The sequence below is a fragment of the Thalassophryne amazonica genome, unplaced genomic scaffold, assembly GCF_902500255.1.
Source record: "Thalassophryne amazonica unplaced genomic scaffold, fThaAma1.1, whole genome shotgun sequence".
Classification (NCBI taxonomy): Eukaryota; Metazoa; Chordata; class Actinopteri; order Batrachoidiformes; family Batrachoididae; genus Thalassophryne; species Thalassophryne amazonica.
The window spans coordinates 218986-238866 of record NW_022986251.1 but is presented as its reverse complement, the minus strand read 5'-3'; the positions used below and the strand labels follow the sequence as shown (position 1 = coordinate 238866).

The following is a 19881-nucleotide window of genomic DNA, read 5'->3' as shown; positions in this document are numbered from 1 at the left end:
CGATTTTGCAAATCAGAGATAACAAGCTTTCCCGCCAATCTAATACTCAGAAATGGGACAAAAATCCTTAAATTGAAAATATGAATTCACCAAACTATGCTCCTTGATAACAAATTATTGCTGCATCAGCTTTAAAGCAAGTCCTAGACCATTTACTATAGTAAAGCAACGGCTTTGGCAGCCATATTGAATTTTCTGATAGACTGTATGATCTGATTTGCAAAATACTGGCAGAAATGGATTCCTTGACCATAAAAACCTATGGATAGACACCAGAAGTGTGGTCGTAGTCCTTCTAGAACAGGAGATATGACATTTTGAAGTTTAGGGGACTGTGCCCAGCGGTCATCTTGGATTTGCACGATGGAAATGCCTGGTTATGATTTTTAAGCCACTAATTGTTATTTCCTTCATCATAACTCACCAAATCATGCCGAAAAAACAGATCTTTAGACAAGTTTCTACCACTTAGGACCAACTTTATGTATCTTGGTGGCCATCTAGATTTTTGGCAGCCATCTTGGATTCTGGACAAATTTCAAGATGGCACAAAATCTTATTTTTTTGATTTTAGTATGGTCTGAGAAAACCTTGACAGGAAAAAATGGCAGTTTTTATCTGACCCAGCCCTGTCTATGACTGTGAGGCTTGAATGTTTAACCTCCAGCTGAAATGCATCTGCTCAACTGCAGAGAAAGAGGGATTTAATAAAAATGCAGGGACCCAGTACACCAACCTTCAAAAAGAGAAAAGGTTAAATTTTACAAGTTGGGGAAACCACATCCCATCGCCATTTCAGCAAAATGTCAAGATTTTGGCACAGATATTTTGCTATTTGTGTCCAAATTAAGCTTTTTTTCATGGAGGCGCTCAGGTTGTGCAGATTTTTGCTTTGATATTTGTCTCTTTTTTTATCTTTTTTGATCCTTTGTTACACGTAGTCTTGGATGTGCGTGTCTCTTCTGATTTACTAAGATTTTGGCTCAGAGACATTGTGCCATTGCATAGGGAGAGCCCTGGACTAAAACACAAAAGTACTTTTATCCGATTACTCGATTAATCACCAGACTAATCGATAGAATACTCAATTACTAAAATAATCGATAGCTGCAGCTCTAATCAGAATCATTGATTAGAGAGGTGTGGCGGTGAGACTGAAGCAAGGTTTTGATTGGCTCATTCCTCAGTTCTGGAAGAATGGGACACACCCAGGTTAGCAGGAGGAGGCGGAGCTTCTGTTTATATTCTGGACACCGTCCTGGACGAGAGACCTCAGACGGATCACAGACAGTGCCGGGGGACAAAGGTGACACTGACACATCACGACCTTTGCTCGTGCACATGTGTGTGTTTGCTTGTAAACAGTGGCACTGTGACATCACTGCGACAGCTGCGCGTTTGAGGTGGCGGACATGCAGCTCCGGTGTCGGTCTCCCGCTGGCAGCATCGCTATTTGGCTCGCTGACAGCGACGGGGAGGCGCCAAGAAGGTATTCCTGCAGGCGGGATTTATTACACTGACCTTTGACCTCTGCAGGCCACGGCACCTCCACAGGAAAGCGCGTGCTGCAGTTCTGTTCATCCTGGGCCTCAAACATGAGGTCGGGCTGACCCAAAGACACGCCCGGGGTCTCTGGGTCGAGACCATGTCCAGAAGGTCCGGGTTTGTGATCTGTCCCAAAGAGTCTGACTGGAAAATACAGCCTGATCCAGGTCCAGAACCAGAACCAGACTGATTCCTCGGAGTTCAAGTTGATTGTTTTTGTCAAAGATCACTGATGTCGTTTAACCCAACATCATGTTTCGTCCACAGGAGGGCGACATCAGGAAGATCAGTGGGTGTAGCGAACCATGTTAGGCCCCAAGCCAGGATTTATGGGGCCTGGCTCTGCTGAACCTGATGACGTCACCGTAGTGACTGAGGCTGCAGTCTTAACCACAGTTGTAAACCACATTTACAAATCCCAAAGCCAGGCTTGAATTAGTCTGGACTGTGCATCCTGTCTTTATAGGTGTCACAAAGGCCAATCCAATGTTTTAATTATAAAATTTGATTTATTTACTGAAAGTTTTCTTTTGGGGGGGGGGGGGCTGCGTTATTCCAACAGAACCCCCCCACAGAGAGTCAGTTTTTCATTCTAGGGTGTTCCCGAGGTGACGACCGGTACTGACCCGCTTCACCCTCTGGTGGTCTGCTGGAGTCCCACGTGAGAACTGGTTGGGTTCCCCACTTTGGGTCCTGAGAACCTTCGAAGGGTCGAAGGTCATGCCGAGCCCCTCATCCAGATCACAGCCGGCCCACCAGAATCCAACCACCTGAGACGCTTTGTCAAAGCGTCCTTTCAGAATAAAGGTCCGGAGCAGCTCTGTCTGGTCACAACACCTGACTCTTCTGCCGTTTTATTATTTTAATTCTTAATTTATTACGTCCACCAAGGGTGTAATAAAATCATCAGCATTTAGTTATTTATTGGTCTGTCTGTTAGCAGGATTACGTCAAAACTATTGAACAGATTTTGACTGTGTTTTCACCACAGATACATATTAGGCTGTGAAAGAACCCATTAAACTTTGGAGGTGATCCGGGTCTGGATTCTGGATCAAGCTTCACTTTATATAGACTCTGAAGGATTACGTCAAAACTACTTCACGGATTCTCACCGGATTTGCACCACAGATAGATATAGATATTGGGGCCGTGGAAGACCCCATTACATTTTGGAGGTGATCTGGATCTGGATTGGCGGAAGTCAGAAATCTCTGATTGCTCTTGTTTTTGTTGCTGTGCTGAGGACGGATAATAATCAGGAATATTATCAATATTCCTCACAATATTCAACCAGAGGTTCGGTGAGTTACAGGAACAAATGGACAGATGGAGACATAGCCGTCCTTTGTCTTGTGTCTAATGAGGACAGACATTTAATCAGTCCATCACTTTGATCTGGTTTAATTTCCTCTTGTTGGACACCAGGTGGTGCCCTGAGGGCTTTAACATTCCAAAGTTATTTATTTTTGCAACACAATAACAAAAAAGTTTGACAAATTAAAATAAAAATTTATTTGTAGCAAGAGAGTTTTTTGTTGTTGAAGATTAAAGGGAAATAAAAATTTTTAATGACTGTTTTTTGTTTTGTGCTTCAGCTGTTTGTGTTACTGTGTGATGATGTCATCAGCAGACGAGGGGTTTTTCTTTGTGTGTGTGTGAGACGGACAGCACGGTGGGGTCAGAGGTCATCTCCTCAGATGGCCTCCCAGATGTTGTGGTGTTGTGTGCTGGACGTTCCGGGACCTGGGTCTGTGGTAGGCTGGGCTGACAGTCCTGAGTGCTGAGGTCATGTGTGCAGAGTGTTTGTCAGCAGCAGCTGTGAGAACTGAAGAGGTTCCAGTGTTGCTACATGAGGAACTGGGAGCTTTCCAGTTTTCTGGACTGCAGCACCGAAATGGTTCCACGTCCCCTGAGGAATGTTGGAAGGCCTCTGCAGCTCGTGCATGTTGACTTATTAACGTGCCTGTGATGAGGGGCGTGGCCACCAGAGCGGTACATGCTGCAGTGTTTGCTTTCATGCACAGGGGTCGTCATGGGAATGGAGCAAAGCGTCATGGGATCCCGTGGGATGAGGGATGTTCTATTTTAGGAGGTTTTGGAACAGGGCTCCTGGAGAAGGCATCTGAGGTACGGCTGGGAATTCCACCCGCTGCATCTACAGCCACCGCTGCAAAGCCGAGCGCGAGCGACTCAAAGCCGAGCGGGGGACTCTGTTGAGACTTTGGGGGACTCTGTTGAGACCTTGGATGACTCTGTTGAGACTTTGGGGGACTCTGTTGAGACTTTGGGGAACTCTATTGGGACTCTGTTGAGACTTTGGGGGACTCTGTTGGGACTTTGGGGGACTCTGTTGGGACTTTGGGGGACTCTGTTGGGACTTTGGGGGACTCTGCTGAGACTTTGGGGGACACTGTTGAGACTTTGGGGGACACTGTTGAGACTTTGGGGGACTCTGTTGAGACTTTGGGGGACACTGTTGAGACTTTGGGGGACTCTTGAGACTTTGGGGGACTCTGTTGGGACTTTGGGGGACTCTATTGGGACTCTGTTGAGACTTTGGGGGACTCTGTTGGGACTTTGGGGGACTCTGTTGGGACTTTGGGGGACTATGGGGGACTCTGTTGAGACTTTGGGGGACTCTGTTGGGACTTTGGGGGACTCTGTTGGGACTTTGGGGGACTCTGCTGAGACTTTGGCGGACACTGTTGAGACTTTGGGGGACTCTGTTGAGACTTTGGGGGACACTGTTGAGACTTTGGGGGACTCTGTTGGGACTTTGGGGGACTCTGTTGGGACTTTGGGGGACTCTGTTGGGACTTTGGGGAACTCTACTGGGACTCTGTTGAGACTTTGGGGGACTCTGTTGGGACTTTGGGGGACTCTGTTGAGACTTTGGGGGACTCTATTGGGACTCTGTTGAGACTTTGGGGGACTCTGAGACTTTGGGGGACTCTGCTGAGACTTTGGGGGACTCTGTTGGGACTCTGTTGAGACTTTGGGGGACACTGTTGAGACTTTGGGGGACTCTGTTGAGACTTTGGGGGACTCTGTTGGGACTTTGGGGGACTCTGCTGAGACTTTGGGGGGCTCTGTTGAGACTTTGGGGGACTCTGTTGAGACTTTGGGGGACTCTGTTGGGTCTTTGGGGGACTCTGTTGAGACTCTGTTGGGACTTTAGGTAACTCTATTGGGACTCTGAGACTTTGGGGGACTGTGTTGAGACTTTGGGGGACTCTGTTGGGACTCTGTTGAGACTTTGGGGGACACTGTTGAGACTTTGGGGGACTCTGTTGAGACTTTGGGGGACTCTGTTGGGACTTTGGGGGACTCTGCTGAGACTTTGGGGGCTCTGTTGAGACTTTGGGGGGCTCTGTTGAGACTTTGGGGGACTCTGTTGAGACTTTGGGGGACTCTGTTGGGTCTTTGGGGGACTCTGTTGAGACTCTGTTGGGACTTTAGGTAACTCTATTGGGACTCTGAGACTTTGGGGGACTGTGTTGAGACTTTGGGGGACTGTGTTGGGACTTTGGGGAAGTTCTGAGTTTAGTTCTAATCCTGTCCAACCTCAGTGTGTTTACAGACACTTTGTGTTTGCGGTTTTTAAAAAAAGAAATGAGCCTTGTGATGTTCTGAAAGTTGACCGAAATATTTTTGGATTTAAGCCCTCAAATAATTCTGAAATTGAAGCAGTACAAAATGTTTTGAAGACCAGTGTCTATTTTTGGCTTTTTTAACTGTAAAGTATCAGACGATGTCTGACATTCCCTCACATTTTCTGTCCTCAGGCTGTTAAAATGTCTTCAGCACGAGGACGGCACTCAGAGAGGAACACGTCCACCCAGGTCCAACAATCTTCTTTAGAGCACACATGTTCACCCAGGTCCAACAGTCCTCTGGACAGCACACATGTCCACCCAGGTCCAACAATCTTCTTTAGAGCGCACATGTTCACCCAGGTCCAACAGTCCTCTGGACAGCACATACGTCCACCCAGGTCTAACAGTCTTCTTTAGAGCGCACACGTCCACCCAGGTCCATCAGTCCTCTTTAGAGTGCACACGACCACCCAGGTCCATCAGTCCTCTTTAGAGTGCACACGACCACCCAGGTCCATCAGTCCTCTTTAGAGTGCACACATCCACCCAGGTCCAAAAGTTCTTTGGACAGCACACGCATCCACCCAGGTCCAACAGCCCTCTTTGGAGCGCACATGTCCACCCAGGTCCAACAGTTCTCTTTAGAGCGCACATGTACACGCAGAACCCAGAACACAAACAGTTGTTCTTGACTACTAACCTGTGATCATGATGACTCGTCTTTGATCCTGATGGTTGAACTTTGATCCTCATCACTTATCTTTGATGTTTGCCATCTTTGACGTTGCCCATTTGTCTGTCTTTAACCCAGTAATGAGGACTAATTGACTCATAGTCAAAGATATGACCCAAGCAATAGAATCAGGATTAAAGATCTGTGATCAAAGTCAGGATCTGCTGTTGATTTGGATCTGCTGTCAACCGCGTCCTCGAGTGCTCCAGTCAGTTTCATTGAAATCTGTAAAGACGAAGGGCTTGTGCAGGTATTGGTGTTATTTCCTGTCTGACCTTTAGGTCACCGTGTAGATACGTTGAGGAGTTGGTATCACATGATGTCTGTCTGTCTGATTGTCTGTCTGTTGTGCAGTGTTCCAGCAGCAGGCTGCCCACAGCCCTCTGGACCAGCAGAAACCAGGAGGAGGTCCGGTCACCTGTCAGAACTGTGGGAAGCCCTGCAAAGGAGAGGCGCTGCGGGTCCAGAACAAACATTTCCACATCAAGTGCTTCATCTGTAAAGGTAACAGCTGGCACCAACCTTTGACCTTTGCACTGCCAGCTCGCCTCACATGTCGAAGAAAAAGACGCTGCAGTCAATGAGCATGTTTACATGAAAACTTAAGAATCACATAACTAATCTGGTCTGATGCATTTACATGCACTTCAGTAATCCGATAATTGGAAAAACCAGGTTTACTGAGTAGGGAAGCTTGAATCTTCGACTGGACTGGGTTGCTTGACGCGAGGACATTTTGCTTCAAATCGTAGAGGCTTCCTCAGCTAAAATTCTTGCTCTGGTTGTCTGACTTCTGTCTGACTCTTGTAGAGACGAATGAACAGAAGCCAACAAAAGCTGGAGTTTTAAACCTAACCAGACCCTTCCTACTGAGAGGCCGACTGCTATAGGCTAGTGACTAAACAACAGCTCTAATTAGCAACTATTGTGCTCTAGTTAGCACCCTCCTAATGACAGGGCAGCTGTCCCTCCTAATGATGGGATGGATGCCTTTCTTGATGGCTCCCTTGATGACTCTCCTGATGATGTGAATGACTCATTACCATGAACAAAAGACTGAAACTGCTTTGACCTGAGTACCCCATTGTAAACAGGGGATAAAGCGTGTCTCAGACCCCCTCCCCGGTTAAGGCTGGGTTTCAAACGTTTCACAAAATATGCCTCCTTGACCCCTCTCTCAAACCATTTCTTCTCTCTGGCTAATATTTTAACTTCCTTGTCCTCAAACGTGTGGTTAGTGTCTTTAAGGTGGAGATGAACTGCAGACTGAGGTCCACTGGCACCCTCTCTGCGGTGCTGGTATAGCCTTTTGTGTAAAGGTTGCTTAGTCTCACCTATGTAGTGTTCGTTACAGTTTTCCTGACATCTGATAGAATACACTACATTGCTCTGTTTGTAACTAGGGATCATGTCCTTAGGGTGAACTAATTTCTGTCTCAAGGTGTTAATCGGTTTAAAGTAAACTGGGATTTTGTGCTGTCTGAAGATCCATTACTGCACTGGATGACGTTGAAATTGAGCATTGCCCATTGGCTGTTCCAGCAATATCAAATATTTCATGTCTGCTACCTACAAACCGCATGGAATGTTGCAAACCTAAACCTACTTCCAAGCATCTTATATATGATACTCTGGAACCACCCCTACATCAGTCCAACTGTCAGCCCCACTGAGGTCCTTAGTATGGGTCTCATTAACATAAGATCACTATCCTAAAAATCATCGTTGAGTAACCCTTGAATGACGCGCTGTCGTGTAAAAAGTCACATGACCTAATTAAGTGGGCCTAACACTCAATCTGCTGTACTCTGAGGCTCCCTTTGAATGCGTGTTGAACATGGAGACTTCAGCCTTTATAGCAGTTTTTAAATTTTGTTAGTGGGCCTAGTATAACTTGACTTATGAGTATTTTTTGTGCCATGCATTTTCATGAATATTGTCATTTTTTGCAACGCATTTATGTAAACACACGCAGCCAAAAGGATCATTTCCTTCTCTACTGCAGCAACAACAACGGTGGGAAGAAATATGACTCCTTTTTCCTCATTGGTTTGCTGGCTAGTGAATTTTCAACCAATCTGAAGTCACTAAGCCCACATGTGTTCACTAACCTCACGTGTTTTTGATCACAGCGCACCCACCTCACGTGGGTCTGATTGTGTGTGCGTTTTCTCTTTGTTCCTGATGGGAAGCATCTAGTTAGTGTTTTGTTGTTGTTTGGGGTTTTTTGTAAAAATGAGGTGTTTTATGAATGTGGAGCAAGCACCTCAGTTATTTTTGAACTGGAGGAAGACGGAGCATGCAGGGCATTGTCAGAGTCTGAAACAGACAGTGACAAGTCTGGTGCTGAAAGAGATGGTCCCTCTTTTGTTCTGGAGGAGCAACCAAAGCAGGTGGATCCACCAACGTGCGCACGGAGATCTGAGGAGAGGGTCGGACGCAGCAGAGACACGCCCCAGCACTGACTGCTCGAACACGGAGGAGGATGCAGACACCACTCCAGCAGTAAACAGATTTCAGTCTCGGAGAACACCAGGAGTCCAGGTTGATACACTTTCCACTCAGTCCAAAACACCTTTTTCTTTTATTTATTGCAACTGACATAATTAGAACAGTTTGCACCAACACCAATAAAATTGCTAAAAAAAACAAGGCATTAGGAAAAAAAATACAACTGGACAGACATTGAAATGGAAGAGCTGTACAAATTTTTTGGACTTCTGACATACATGTCAGTGTCACTGCCAACTCCCGGACTACCGGAAACAAAATAATATTTTGTCTGTGCTCTTTCCAGAAAAAATAATGTCCAGAGACAGATTTAGATTGATATTCTGGAACATCCACCGAAGTGATCCAAATGAGGATGTCGAAAATGATAGAAAAAAGGAAACAGAAGGTCATCAAATCAAATCAAATCAATTTTATTTATATAGCGCCATATCACAACAAACAGTTGCCCCAAGGCGCTTTATATTTTAAGGCAAAGCCATACAATAATTACGGAAAAACCCCAACGGTCAAAACGACCCCCTGTGAGCAAGCACTTGGCGACAGTGGGAAGGAAGAAACCTCCAGCAGAACCAGGCTCAGGGAGGGGCAGTCTTCTGCTGGGACTGGTTGGGGCTGAGAGAGAGAACCAGGAAAAAGACATGCTGTGGAAGACAGCAGAGATCAATCACTAATGATTAAATGCAGAGTGGTGCATACAGAGCAAAAAGAGAAAGAAACACTCAGTGCGTCATGACAAACTGTTTCGAGTCAGGCCTCTTCATGATGACATCCTCAGTGCCTGCCAGGCTTATTATCACCCGAGGAGGGAGCTGGCAGTGGATGAAAGGATGGTGGCAACAAAGGTTAAAAACTAGAATGACTCAGTATTTGAAGGGCAAGCCAACAAAATGGGGCATGAAACTTTTTGTGTTGTTGTTTCAAGTAATGGCTACACACTCAAGTTCACCATTTACACTGGCAAGACTGTGATACGATGTGGTCATGAACCTGATCCAGCCATCCTCGCTTGGTACTGGGCACCACATTTACGTGGACAATTTTTACATGAGTCCCAAACTGTTCATGGACCTGGCTAACATGAAGTTTGGGGCATGTGACACATACAGGGAGAACATACGAGGATGCCCCAGAGGGAGGGCAAATGCTTTAATAAAAAAATCAGAAAGAGGATCTATAAGATTCCCTTCCAAGATGGCGCCACGTGAAGGCGCCCTGGTATTCTGGTGCTCCCTGTTTTGTCTGTTTTTGTGCGTGAATCGTGTGTCATCGTGTCCCTACACCCGCGAGGAACTTCTAAACATTAAATCATCAACACCCACGGACATTACGCCAGTTTTTTTGGTGCCTGCAGCTGAACTGGTTCACTTTTTGGCCAAAAAAGTGAGACGACGGCGGAGAGGGAAACGCGCTGGCGCTCTCGTGCGCCTCAGACGAAGGGGCACGCGCACGCCCCTACCTGGGATATTTCTCTCCAACGTCCGCTCACTCCACAACAAGATGGATGAGCTGGCACTGCTGATGAAGAAGAATAGAGATTTCTCCTCATCTTGTGTACTGTGCTTCACGGAGACGTGGTTAAATGCACAGACACCAGACTGCGCGCTCCAACTAGAGGGATTCCGACTCCTCCGCGCAGACAGAGACCGAGCACTCTCTGGTGGAAAAACTAGAGGGGGTGGACTCTGCTTCTGTATCAACAACGCCTGGTGCTCCGACACTGTGACGTCATATATTGGGGCAACTGTTTGTTGTGATTTGGCGCTATATAAGAAAAAAGTTGATTGATTGATTGATATATTCATTTCTGTGAAGACAGCATCATCCCACAGCGTACCAGGGTGAGATATAACAATGACAAGCCCTGGTTCACACTCCAGCAGCTCCGTCAGCAGAAAGAGGTGGCTTTCAGAGAAGGAGACAGAGACAGCTATAGAGGTGCAAAGTACAGATTTAGCAAGAAGGTGGCAAAGGCTAAATCCATGTACAGCTCACGTCTGCAGCAAAGGTTCTCTGCCAACGACTCGGCCTCTGTGTGGAGGGGGTTGAAAGAGATCACCAACTACAAGCCCAAAGCACCTCGTTCTATTGATGACCTCAAGCTGGCAACGACCTGAACGTCTTCTATTCACGGTTTGAAGACATGGACTCACACCTCCCCACCCCCCACACAACTGGATATTCAAACACTCTGGACCTCCCCCCTCTCACTGCTGCCCTCCCCACTCCCCCGGTTGCCCTCTCCGTCCAAGAGGAGGATGTGAGGAGACATTTCAAAAGGCTGAATCCACGTAAGGCCCCGGGCCCAGACTGTGTCTCTCCTGCCACCCTGAGACACTGCGCTGATGAGCTGGCCCCAGTCTTCACGGGGATCTTCAACACCTCCCTGGAGTCATGCCATGTTCCAGTCTGTTTCAAGTCCTCAATCATAGTTCCAGTCCCCAAGAAACCACGCATCACTGGACTTAATGACTACAGGCCTGTGGCTCTCACGTCTGTAGTCATGAAGACCTTCGAACGCCTGGTTTTATCCCACCTGAAGTCCATCACCGACCCCCTCCTGGAACCCCTGCAATTTGCCTACAGAGCCAACAGGTCTGTAGATGATGCCATAAACCTGGCCCTGCACTCCATCCTGCAGCACCTGGACTCCCCAGGGACCTACGCTAGGATCCTGTTTGTGGACTTCAGCTCTGCATTCAACACCATCCTTCCAGCTTTGCTCCAGGACAAGCTTTCTCTGCTCCACGTGCCCGACTCCACCTGCAGGTGGATCATTGACTTCCTGACGGACCGGAGTCAGCGTGTGAGGCTGGGAAAAAATGTCTCGAACACTCGGGCTCTCAGCACAGGATCTCCACAGGGCTGTGTCCTTTCTCCTCTGCTCTTCTCCCTCTACACTAACTGCTGCACCTCCAGCCACGACTCTGTAAAGCTCATCAAGTTTGCGGACGACACCACCCTCATCGGACTCATTTCGGATGGGGATGAGTCTGCCTACAGGAGGGAGGTGGACCAGCTGGTGACCTGGTGCAGCAGCAACAACTTGGAGCTCAACGCCCAGAAAACAGTGGAGATGATCGTGGACTTCAGGAAAGCCACAGCCCCCCCGCCCTCACCAACAGCCCCATCACCACTGTGGTCTGTCACCACTTCCTCGGCACCACCATCACCCAGGACCTCAAGTGGGAGTCAACCATCAGGTCCCTCATCAAGAAGGCCCAGCAGAGGATGTACTTCCTGCGGCAGCTGAAGAAGGCCAAGCTGCCTGTACAGCTGATGGTGCAGTTCTACACGGCCATCATCGAATCCATCCTCTGCTCCTCCATCACGGTGTGGTACACCGGGGCCACAGCCAGGGACAGACACAGATTGCAGCGCATTGTGGCCTCTGCTGAGAAGGTGATCGGCTGTAGCCTTCCATCTCTCCACGACCTGCATGTCTCCAGGACTCTGGGCCGAGCAGGTCGGATCACAGCTGACCCTTCTCACCCTGCACACGGTCTGTTCAAACCACTCCCCTCGGGCAGGAGGCTACGGTCCATCCGGACCAGAACCTCCCGCCATAAGAACAGTTTCTTCCCCTCTGCCGTTAGACTCATGAACTCCTCATAACTCAGTCACCTTAAGCTTAACTCTGTCACTTTATCATCTTATCACGGGTCACTTTAGACAATGTACTTTGGTTTTTAATTGCACTCCTCCCACTGCACTGTTTTTTCTGTTTCTCTGTTTTTCTGCTGCACACAGCCTTTCATATTTCTTTTTTTATCTTAGATTTTATCTTATTTTGACACATATGGTATATTTTATCTTAGCATTTTATCTCTTCTTAATGTTGCACCATTGTACCAAAGCAAATTCCTAGTCTGTGAATCCTGTTCACTGGCAATGGCAATAAACTTGTTCTGATTCTGATTCTGAAGATGATAAGAGAGGGGCCTCAGGTGTTTGTAAAGTGGATGGACACCCGGGAGGTGTCTGTGTGCTCCACCATCCATCATGAGTTTTCTGGTGAGACAGTGCGGAGAAGGGTGAAGGATGGACGCTGGATGGTGAAAGACATTCCCTGTCCTACCCCAGTGTTGGCTTATAATAAAAACATGGGTGGAGTCGACCTATCTGACCAGCTCATCCAATACTACTCCTCCCATCGGAAAACTGCACGCTGGTACAGGACAGTGTTGCTGCACTTCCTCCACATTGCAACCACAAATGCATTCATCTTGCATCATGAGATCAGCAGTGTCAAGCAAGTGCAAACAAAACAGACAAAACAGGTGTCCCACAGAACAGGAACCAGAACCACGTTCCTGTGCCAGTTGTGACAGGCACAGATCCTCTCCAAAAGGCCACAAAAGGCAGATTGAGTTGCCAACGGTCCCTTCAGGTGGGAAACAAGAGGAAGTGACACACCGTGGAAGTGTCAGGCCTGTGATGTGCCCCTCTGTGTTCTGTTGGACAGGAATTTTTTTTTTTTTTTTTTTTTTTTTGAGGCAAAAAATAATTTGTGTTGCATCTTATTTTAACATCTGATTGTTTTGTAAATAGTATATCATTATCATTTCCTGCACTATATGTTTTTGAAATGTACAATTTATATTTACATTCTAAATCTTATTGTGATTGTCTGACTGTTTTGTAAATTGTACCAAAAAACGCCTGTAGCATTTCCTGCATTTACAACCCCAATTCCAATAAAGTTGGGACGTTGTGTAAAACGTAAATAAAAACAGAATACAATGATCTGAAAATCCTCTTCAACCTATATTCAATTGAATACACCACAAAGACAAGATGTTTAATGTTCAAACTGATCAACTTTATTGTTTTTGTGCAAATATTTGCTCATTTTGAAATGGATGCCTGCAACACGTTTCTAAAAAGCTGGGACAGTGGTATGTTTCCCACTGTGTTACATCACCTTTCCTTCTAACAACACTCAATAAGCGTTTGGGAACTGAGGACACTAATTGTTGAAGCTTTGTAGGTGGAATTCTTTCCTATTCTTGCTTGATGTACGACTTCAGTTGTTCAACAGTCCGGGGTCTCTGTTGTCGTATTTTGCGCTTCATAATGCGCCACACATTTTCAGTGGGCGACAGGTCTGGACTGCAGGCAGGCCAGTCTAATACCCGCACTCTTTTACTACGAAGCCACGCTGTTGTAACACGTGCAGAATGTGGCTTGGCATTGTCTTGCTGAAATAAGCAGGGACGTCCCTGAAAAAGACGCTGCTTGGATGGCAGCATGTGTTGCTCCAAAACCTGGATGTACCTTTCAGCATTGATGCTGCCATCACAGATGTGTAAGTTGTCCATGCCATGGGCACTAACACACCCCCATACCATCACATATGCTGGCTTTTGGACTTTGCGCTGGTAACAATCTGAATGGTCTTTTTCCTCTTTTGTCCAGAGGACACAATGTCCATGATTTCCAAAAACAATTTGAAATGTGGACTCATCAGACCACAGCACACTTTTCCACTTTGCGTCTGTCCGTTTCAAATGAGCTTGGGCCCAAAGAAGGCGGCGGCGTTTCTGGATGTTGTTGATGTATGACTTTCACTGTTCATGGTAGAGTTTTAACTTGCACTTGTAAATGTAGTGACGAACTGTGTTAACTGACAATGGTTTTCTGAAGTGTTCCTGAGCCCACGCGGTAAGATCCTTTACACAGTGATGTTGGTTTTTAATGCAGTGCTACCTGAGGACTCGAAGGTCACAGGCATTCAATGTTTATTTTTCGACCTTGCCGCTTACGTCTAGAAAGTTCTCAAGATTCTCTGAATCTTCTGATTATATTATGGACTGTAGATGATGGAATCCCCAAATTCCTTTTAATTGAACATTGAGAAACATTGTTCTTAAACTGTAGGACTATTTTTTCATGCAGTTGTTCACAAAGTGGTGATCCTCACCCCATCTTTGCTTGTGAATGGCTGAGACTTTTGGGGATGCTCCTTTTATACACAATCATGATACTCACCTGTTTCCAATTAACCTGTTCACCTGTGGAATGTTCCAAACAGGTGTTCTTTGAGCATTCATCAACTTTCCCAGTCTTTTGTTGCCCCGTCCCAGCTTTTGAAACCTGTTGCAGACACCCATTTCAAAATGAGCAAATATTTGCACAAAAACAATAGTCTATCAGTTTGAACATTAAATATCTTGTCGTTGTGGTGTATTCAATTGAATATAGGTTGAAGAGGATTTTCAAATCATTGTATTATGTTTTATTTACATTTTACACAACATCCCAACTTCATTGGAATTGAGATTGTACATGTAGCTCTGATACAGGACAAATGGTTCGGTGTATTTTAATATTCATAGTGGGATTAACAGTAATAGAATATTCTGATATAGACTGTAGACAGGTATTTAACACACGCACTATACACATATATATTTATATACACACGCACACTAATGTATGATAGATTTGCAGATAGTGGCAGTAAAGTCAACTATTGTAGTAATTTGAAGAGACAACATATGATTGGGCTATATATAAATATTTATATATATAAACAAAATACTGACTAATGAATACATTATATTTCTGTATAAGAACTTGCAGATAGAAGCTATATATCCAGGCCAGTCTAGTACCCGCACTCTTTTACTACGAAGCCACGCTGTTGTAACACGTGCAGAATGTGGCTTGGCATTGTCTTGCTGAAATAAGCAGGGACGTCCCTGAAAAAGACGTTGCTTGGATGGCAGCATGTGTTGCTCCAAAACCTGGATGTACCTTTCAGCACTGATGGTGCCATCACAGATGTGTAAGTTGTCCATGCCATGGGCACTAACACACACCCATACCATCACAGATGCTGACTTTTGAACTTTGCTCTGGTAACAATCTGGATGGTCTTTTTCCTCTTTTATCCGGAGTACGCAACATCCACAATTTCCAAAAACAATTTGAAATGTGGACTCATCAGACCACAACACACTTTTCCACTTTGCGTCTGTCCATTTCAAATGAGCTCGGGCCCAGACAAGGCGGTGGTGTTTTTGGATGTTGTTGATGTATGGCTTTCGTTTTGCATGGTAGAGTTTTAACTTGCACCAATGATGTCAGGATGAAGCACTCAGAGGTCACAAAATGGACATAGAGAGGACTTGTGACCTTGCCAGAAAGATGTGTTGGCATCGATTAATAGTCTCTGGTCCACTTCCCTCCCGGGGTACTGATAAGGCATTTAGCGGGCTGACTTGTTAAATAGATGACTGGTGCAATTTTGTAGACAGCAAGGCTTTAGCTTTACTGATAACTGGCCTTTGTTCTTGGGCCGCCGTGGCTTGCTGGATATATAGCACTCCTTGGGCACATATTGCGGCACTTTGGGATTACCTTTCACTGCTATGCTGATGATACTCAGTTATACATGTCGATAACTGCTGGTAATCTCATCCACATAAAATCCTTAGAAGATTGCCTTGCATCAGTGAGAAGTTGGATGTCTAGAAACTTCCTACGTTTAAACTCTGATAAGACTGAAATGATGGTTCTTGGTCCAGTGAGACTTCGGCATCAATTTGAGCAACTAATGCTTAGCCTAGGCTCGTGTGTCATACATCACACTGACAAAGTGAGGAACGTTGGGGTAATTTTTGATCCTACATTGTCGTTTGACCTCCACATTAGAAATATTATGAGGACTGCTTTCTTCCACCTGCGAAATATAGCGAAGATTTGTCCCATCCTGTCTATGGCTGATACTGAGATCCTGATTCATGCATTTGTTTCTTCTAGATTGGACTACTGCAATATTCTATTTTCTGGTTTTGACACGAAGCAGAAAATTCAACCACATTACACCCATTTTGGGGTCTCTTCATTGGCTTCCTGTCCCCGTGAGATCAGATTTTAAGGTTCTGCTGCAAGTCTATAAAACTATTCATGGACTGGCACCTCCCTACCTATCTGACCTAATTAAATCCTACGTACTGGCCCGGGCTTTGCGTTCTCAGGGAGTAGGACTACTTTGTGTCCCTAGGGTGAATAAGAAGTCTGTGGGTCATAGAGCTTTCTCTTATCATGCCCCTGTTCTGTGGAATGATCTCCCTGCATCAATAAAACAGTCAGATTCTATACAGACTTTCAATTCCAGACTTAAGACACACTTGTTTTCCCTTTTGTATGGCTAGCATACTGGCATAGTATACTGGCATAGCATCAACTTTATCTAAAGTCTGGGTCTGTTAGTGAAGCTTAGGGCAAGTGGCTGGCGATCACCTTAATATTTCTTTTGCTCTTCTTGTGTTATGTTTCGGACGCGGTCGGAGCACCGACCCAGCGTTTGAAAGGACCCAGCATGAAATAAGCAGAGCACGGTTCAAAGGATAACAGAATTTAATAAACATAACAGTGAGTGCAGTGCTAAACAACTAAAAAGTCTGCGGTCTGGTGAGGTGGAAACACAGCGCGCTCTCAACAGCGCAAACAGTCCGGAGCCACAGCAGTTCGGACCCAGGGACCCCGCCGACACCCCCCAGGTGGCCGCGACAAACCAAGTCTGTGAAGAAAGAAAACATGAGGTGAGTCCAACTCCACACAGAGAGACACAACTCAAAGGTGCACGCAATCAGCAAACACTTCCTGGCTTAAATCTATACATCAGCTTCTTACCCTGCAGGCACGGAACAACTCAGTTCAAATCTCCACTGCAGCAGAAGCTGATTAGACAATTAGCATAACGTGACAGCTCACTAACACAAGGTGTGAGGGACACCAAATCCACTGTCATTACTTCATAAAAGTCACCAAAACCAAATTACCTCAGGAAGTGTGCTGAAGAGCGTGAGACCTCACCCAATCCTCCTTCACAGACTGTGGCGTCAAACCTGGAGCGGTCTCTGCGTCCGTGATGGTGAGATTGTTCTCCTGACGTCGATCTCACACGTCTGCTCACAAGGTCGAGTCTCTGGCAATCACACACTGTGCATTCAAGGTTTAAATGCAGCAATCTCTGATTAAGACAAAATACACCACAGCTGTGAGTCCTGATGACCTGCACGTGATAACAAGCCTCAGGTGTTCAGGGTGAGGTCCTGATGCTCAGCCACTCAGTCCTGAATGCATACCACCTGGTGGGAGAAACAGAAAACAAAAACCAAGCCAGCCAAACACCCCAGCCCACAACATCTTGTTGTTTAATGCTGACATATTATCCTGTATTTGTTGTCTTTCTGATGTCTGATTCTGTTTTTTCTCTGTTTGAGGTGCAGCTCCATCCAGACATGGGTGTGGTATTTGTTTCTGCAGGCCTCCTGTCCTGTACACGGCAACATTTTCTGTATATTTGTTTTCTAAATTGTTTTGTAATTTATATCTGTATCATGGCCTAAGCAGGTCACCCCTTTGAGTCTAGTCTACTTGAGGTTTCTTGTTCATATCATCAGAGGGAGTTTTTTTCTTACCACTGTGAGCTGTGTTCTTGCTCTGGGTGTTGGTAAGGTTAGACCTTACCTGTGTGAAGCGCTTTGAGGCAACTTTGTTGTGATTTGGCGCTATATAAATGAAAATAAATTGAAATTGAAATTGTGTGTTGGATGATGCTGGTTGGGTGTAGGTGGAGTCTGGGTGGGTGTGGGTGGAGTCTGGGTTGGTGTGGGTGGAGCTGATTAGATGTAGGTGGAGTCTTGGTGGGTGTGGGTGGAGCCGGTTGGATGTGCTTCTTTGTGACAGTGAAGTTAAAAACGTCTTTAAAGACCTTTAATTTGGTCCAAACGGAGACGTTTTATGTGTGAAATTTGGTAATCTGGTATTTGAAGGAAAAATCTAGAGTGCATCAAAATCCCATTTCAGGACCACAATGATAAACAGACTCAGGAGAAGGTCTGAAGCCAGTCAGAAGATTTATGTTGTAATAACCTGGCGACAGGTTCAATGGTGCAGATCAAAGACAGGTTTCAATTCAGCAGGAAGAAGACAATACCAAACTCCTGACCTCTGACCCCTTGACTCCTGGCTGGGGAAACCACAGCAGTGCGTGACCCCTCGACTCTCCAGACATGCGCCTGACCCTGCCGTGCTTCTGAGGAAGTGTGTTTTTGTTTATTTGGTTGTTTGTGATGTCAGAAACACAGAAACAGTCAACATCAACGTCTTTTTCTTTGATGTCATCAGTGTGGACAAGCGTGTTGGTGCTCACAGCATATTCTGTGTGTGGGATGGGCCTGAGGCTCTGCCCACTGTCCCCTCTGAAGGGCCAGTAGACCAACAAACAACGTAAAAAGTGTTTTTGAAATGTTCCTTCTGTGTTGTGAAGGTCGACCTCAGACTTCATCATGCTGTCAACAGAATGTGAAGGTCAAAGGTCAGCAGCCTTGAGACTGTGAGATTTGGATGTGGCTCGTGATGTCAGCAGCAGACTGTTGCTATGGCAACAGAGTGGATACAGAATGATGTCATGAAGTAAAGATGTTTGTTCACAGTGTGAAGGAGGGCGCAGAGACCATCAGGAAGACCGCAGCTCTGTGAATCTCAGTGAAGATTTCAGATGTTGACCAGTAATTTTCTCATTTGTCACTCTGGTGTCCTCTCTTCTCTCCTTGACTCTTTTCCTTGTTCTTCCTCCTCCATCCTCACATTGATTCCCTCCTCCCCTCCCTCCTTCTCCATGTCCTCGGTCTCTCTCTGGTCCTCTCAGTGTGCGGCTGTGAACTGGCTCAGGGTGGCTTCTTTGTCCGTCAGGGGGATTATGTCTGTACTCTGGACTACCAGCGGCTCTATGGAACTCGCTGCTTCAGCTGCCAGGAGTTCATCGAGGGTGAGGTTGTCTCTGCCCTCGGAAAGACCTACCACCCCCGCTGCTTCGTCTGCGCCTCCTGCAAGTAGGTCCTCCTCTCGTTTCAGGCTCACCTGAATGAGTCCATGTAGTCCGCCCTGACATGGTGCAATTCTGCCGACCTGTAGACCCGGTGCCACCAACCGAACATTTCCCCTAAAAATCAGCTCACCCTGATGATGTGGTTTATCACCTCGTTTCTGCTTCAGACTGCCTCCAGGCATCATCTATCTCAGCAACAGATATCTGAAGCTTTTGTACAACAGTCATTTCCACATAAATTCAACATGATTTCATCATAAAAGGCGGCAGAAGTGATCAGAGCACCACGGCTAAATGAGCTGCTAGCTGATGCGTTCACTGTGCGTCAGTCCTTTCAAAGCATCACTGAATTTCAGCAGGTTTCTGCTTAAAACTGACTTTAGAATGATTTAAGAGGTTTTACCTTTATCATCAGATGGTTAACAATCCCATTAATCCATTTGATTGCTTTGGGTGAAGAGACTCTGTCTCAGATGGGCTGCTGTGGTCCGAAATGACGCATGCGCAGATGCAAAAGGTGGACCAATTTTTAGGGGTGGACATTCGGTCTGTGACACCGGGATTGATCCGGTCTCTCAGTCCACCTGGCTGTAAGTGGATACCACCCTCAGTTGGGGAACTGACCCTCGTCAGACTGGCTTGTCTGC

The 19881-nt window shown here is 46.1% G+C and overlaps 1 protein-coding gene across 6 annotated transcripts in view; it reads left to right on the top strand.

Annotated features, from left to right (window-relative positions):
- Nucleotides 1-19881, top strand: part of ablim2 (actin binding LIM protein family, member 2) — a 176809-nt gene that overhangs the window by 32220 nt on the left and 124708 nt on the right. For 5 of the 6 annotated variants that reach the window (XM_034165345.1, XM_034165344.1, XM_034165342.1 and 2 more), the window contains exons 1-3: nt 1194-1306; nt 6232-6381; nt 19055-19238. In XM_034165345.1, the coding sequence (XP_034021236.1) occupies nt 1198-1306; nt 6232-6381; nt 19055-19238 (443 nt within the window). In that variant the 5' untranslated portion in view covers nt 1194-1197. Of the gene's footprint in view, nt 1-1193; nt 1307-6231; nt 6382-19054; nt 19239-19881 lie in introns of those variants that run through there. The other variant, XM_034165343.1, reaches the window with a different exon arrangement.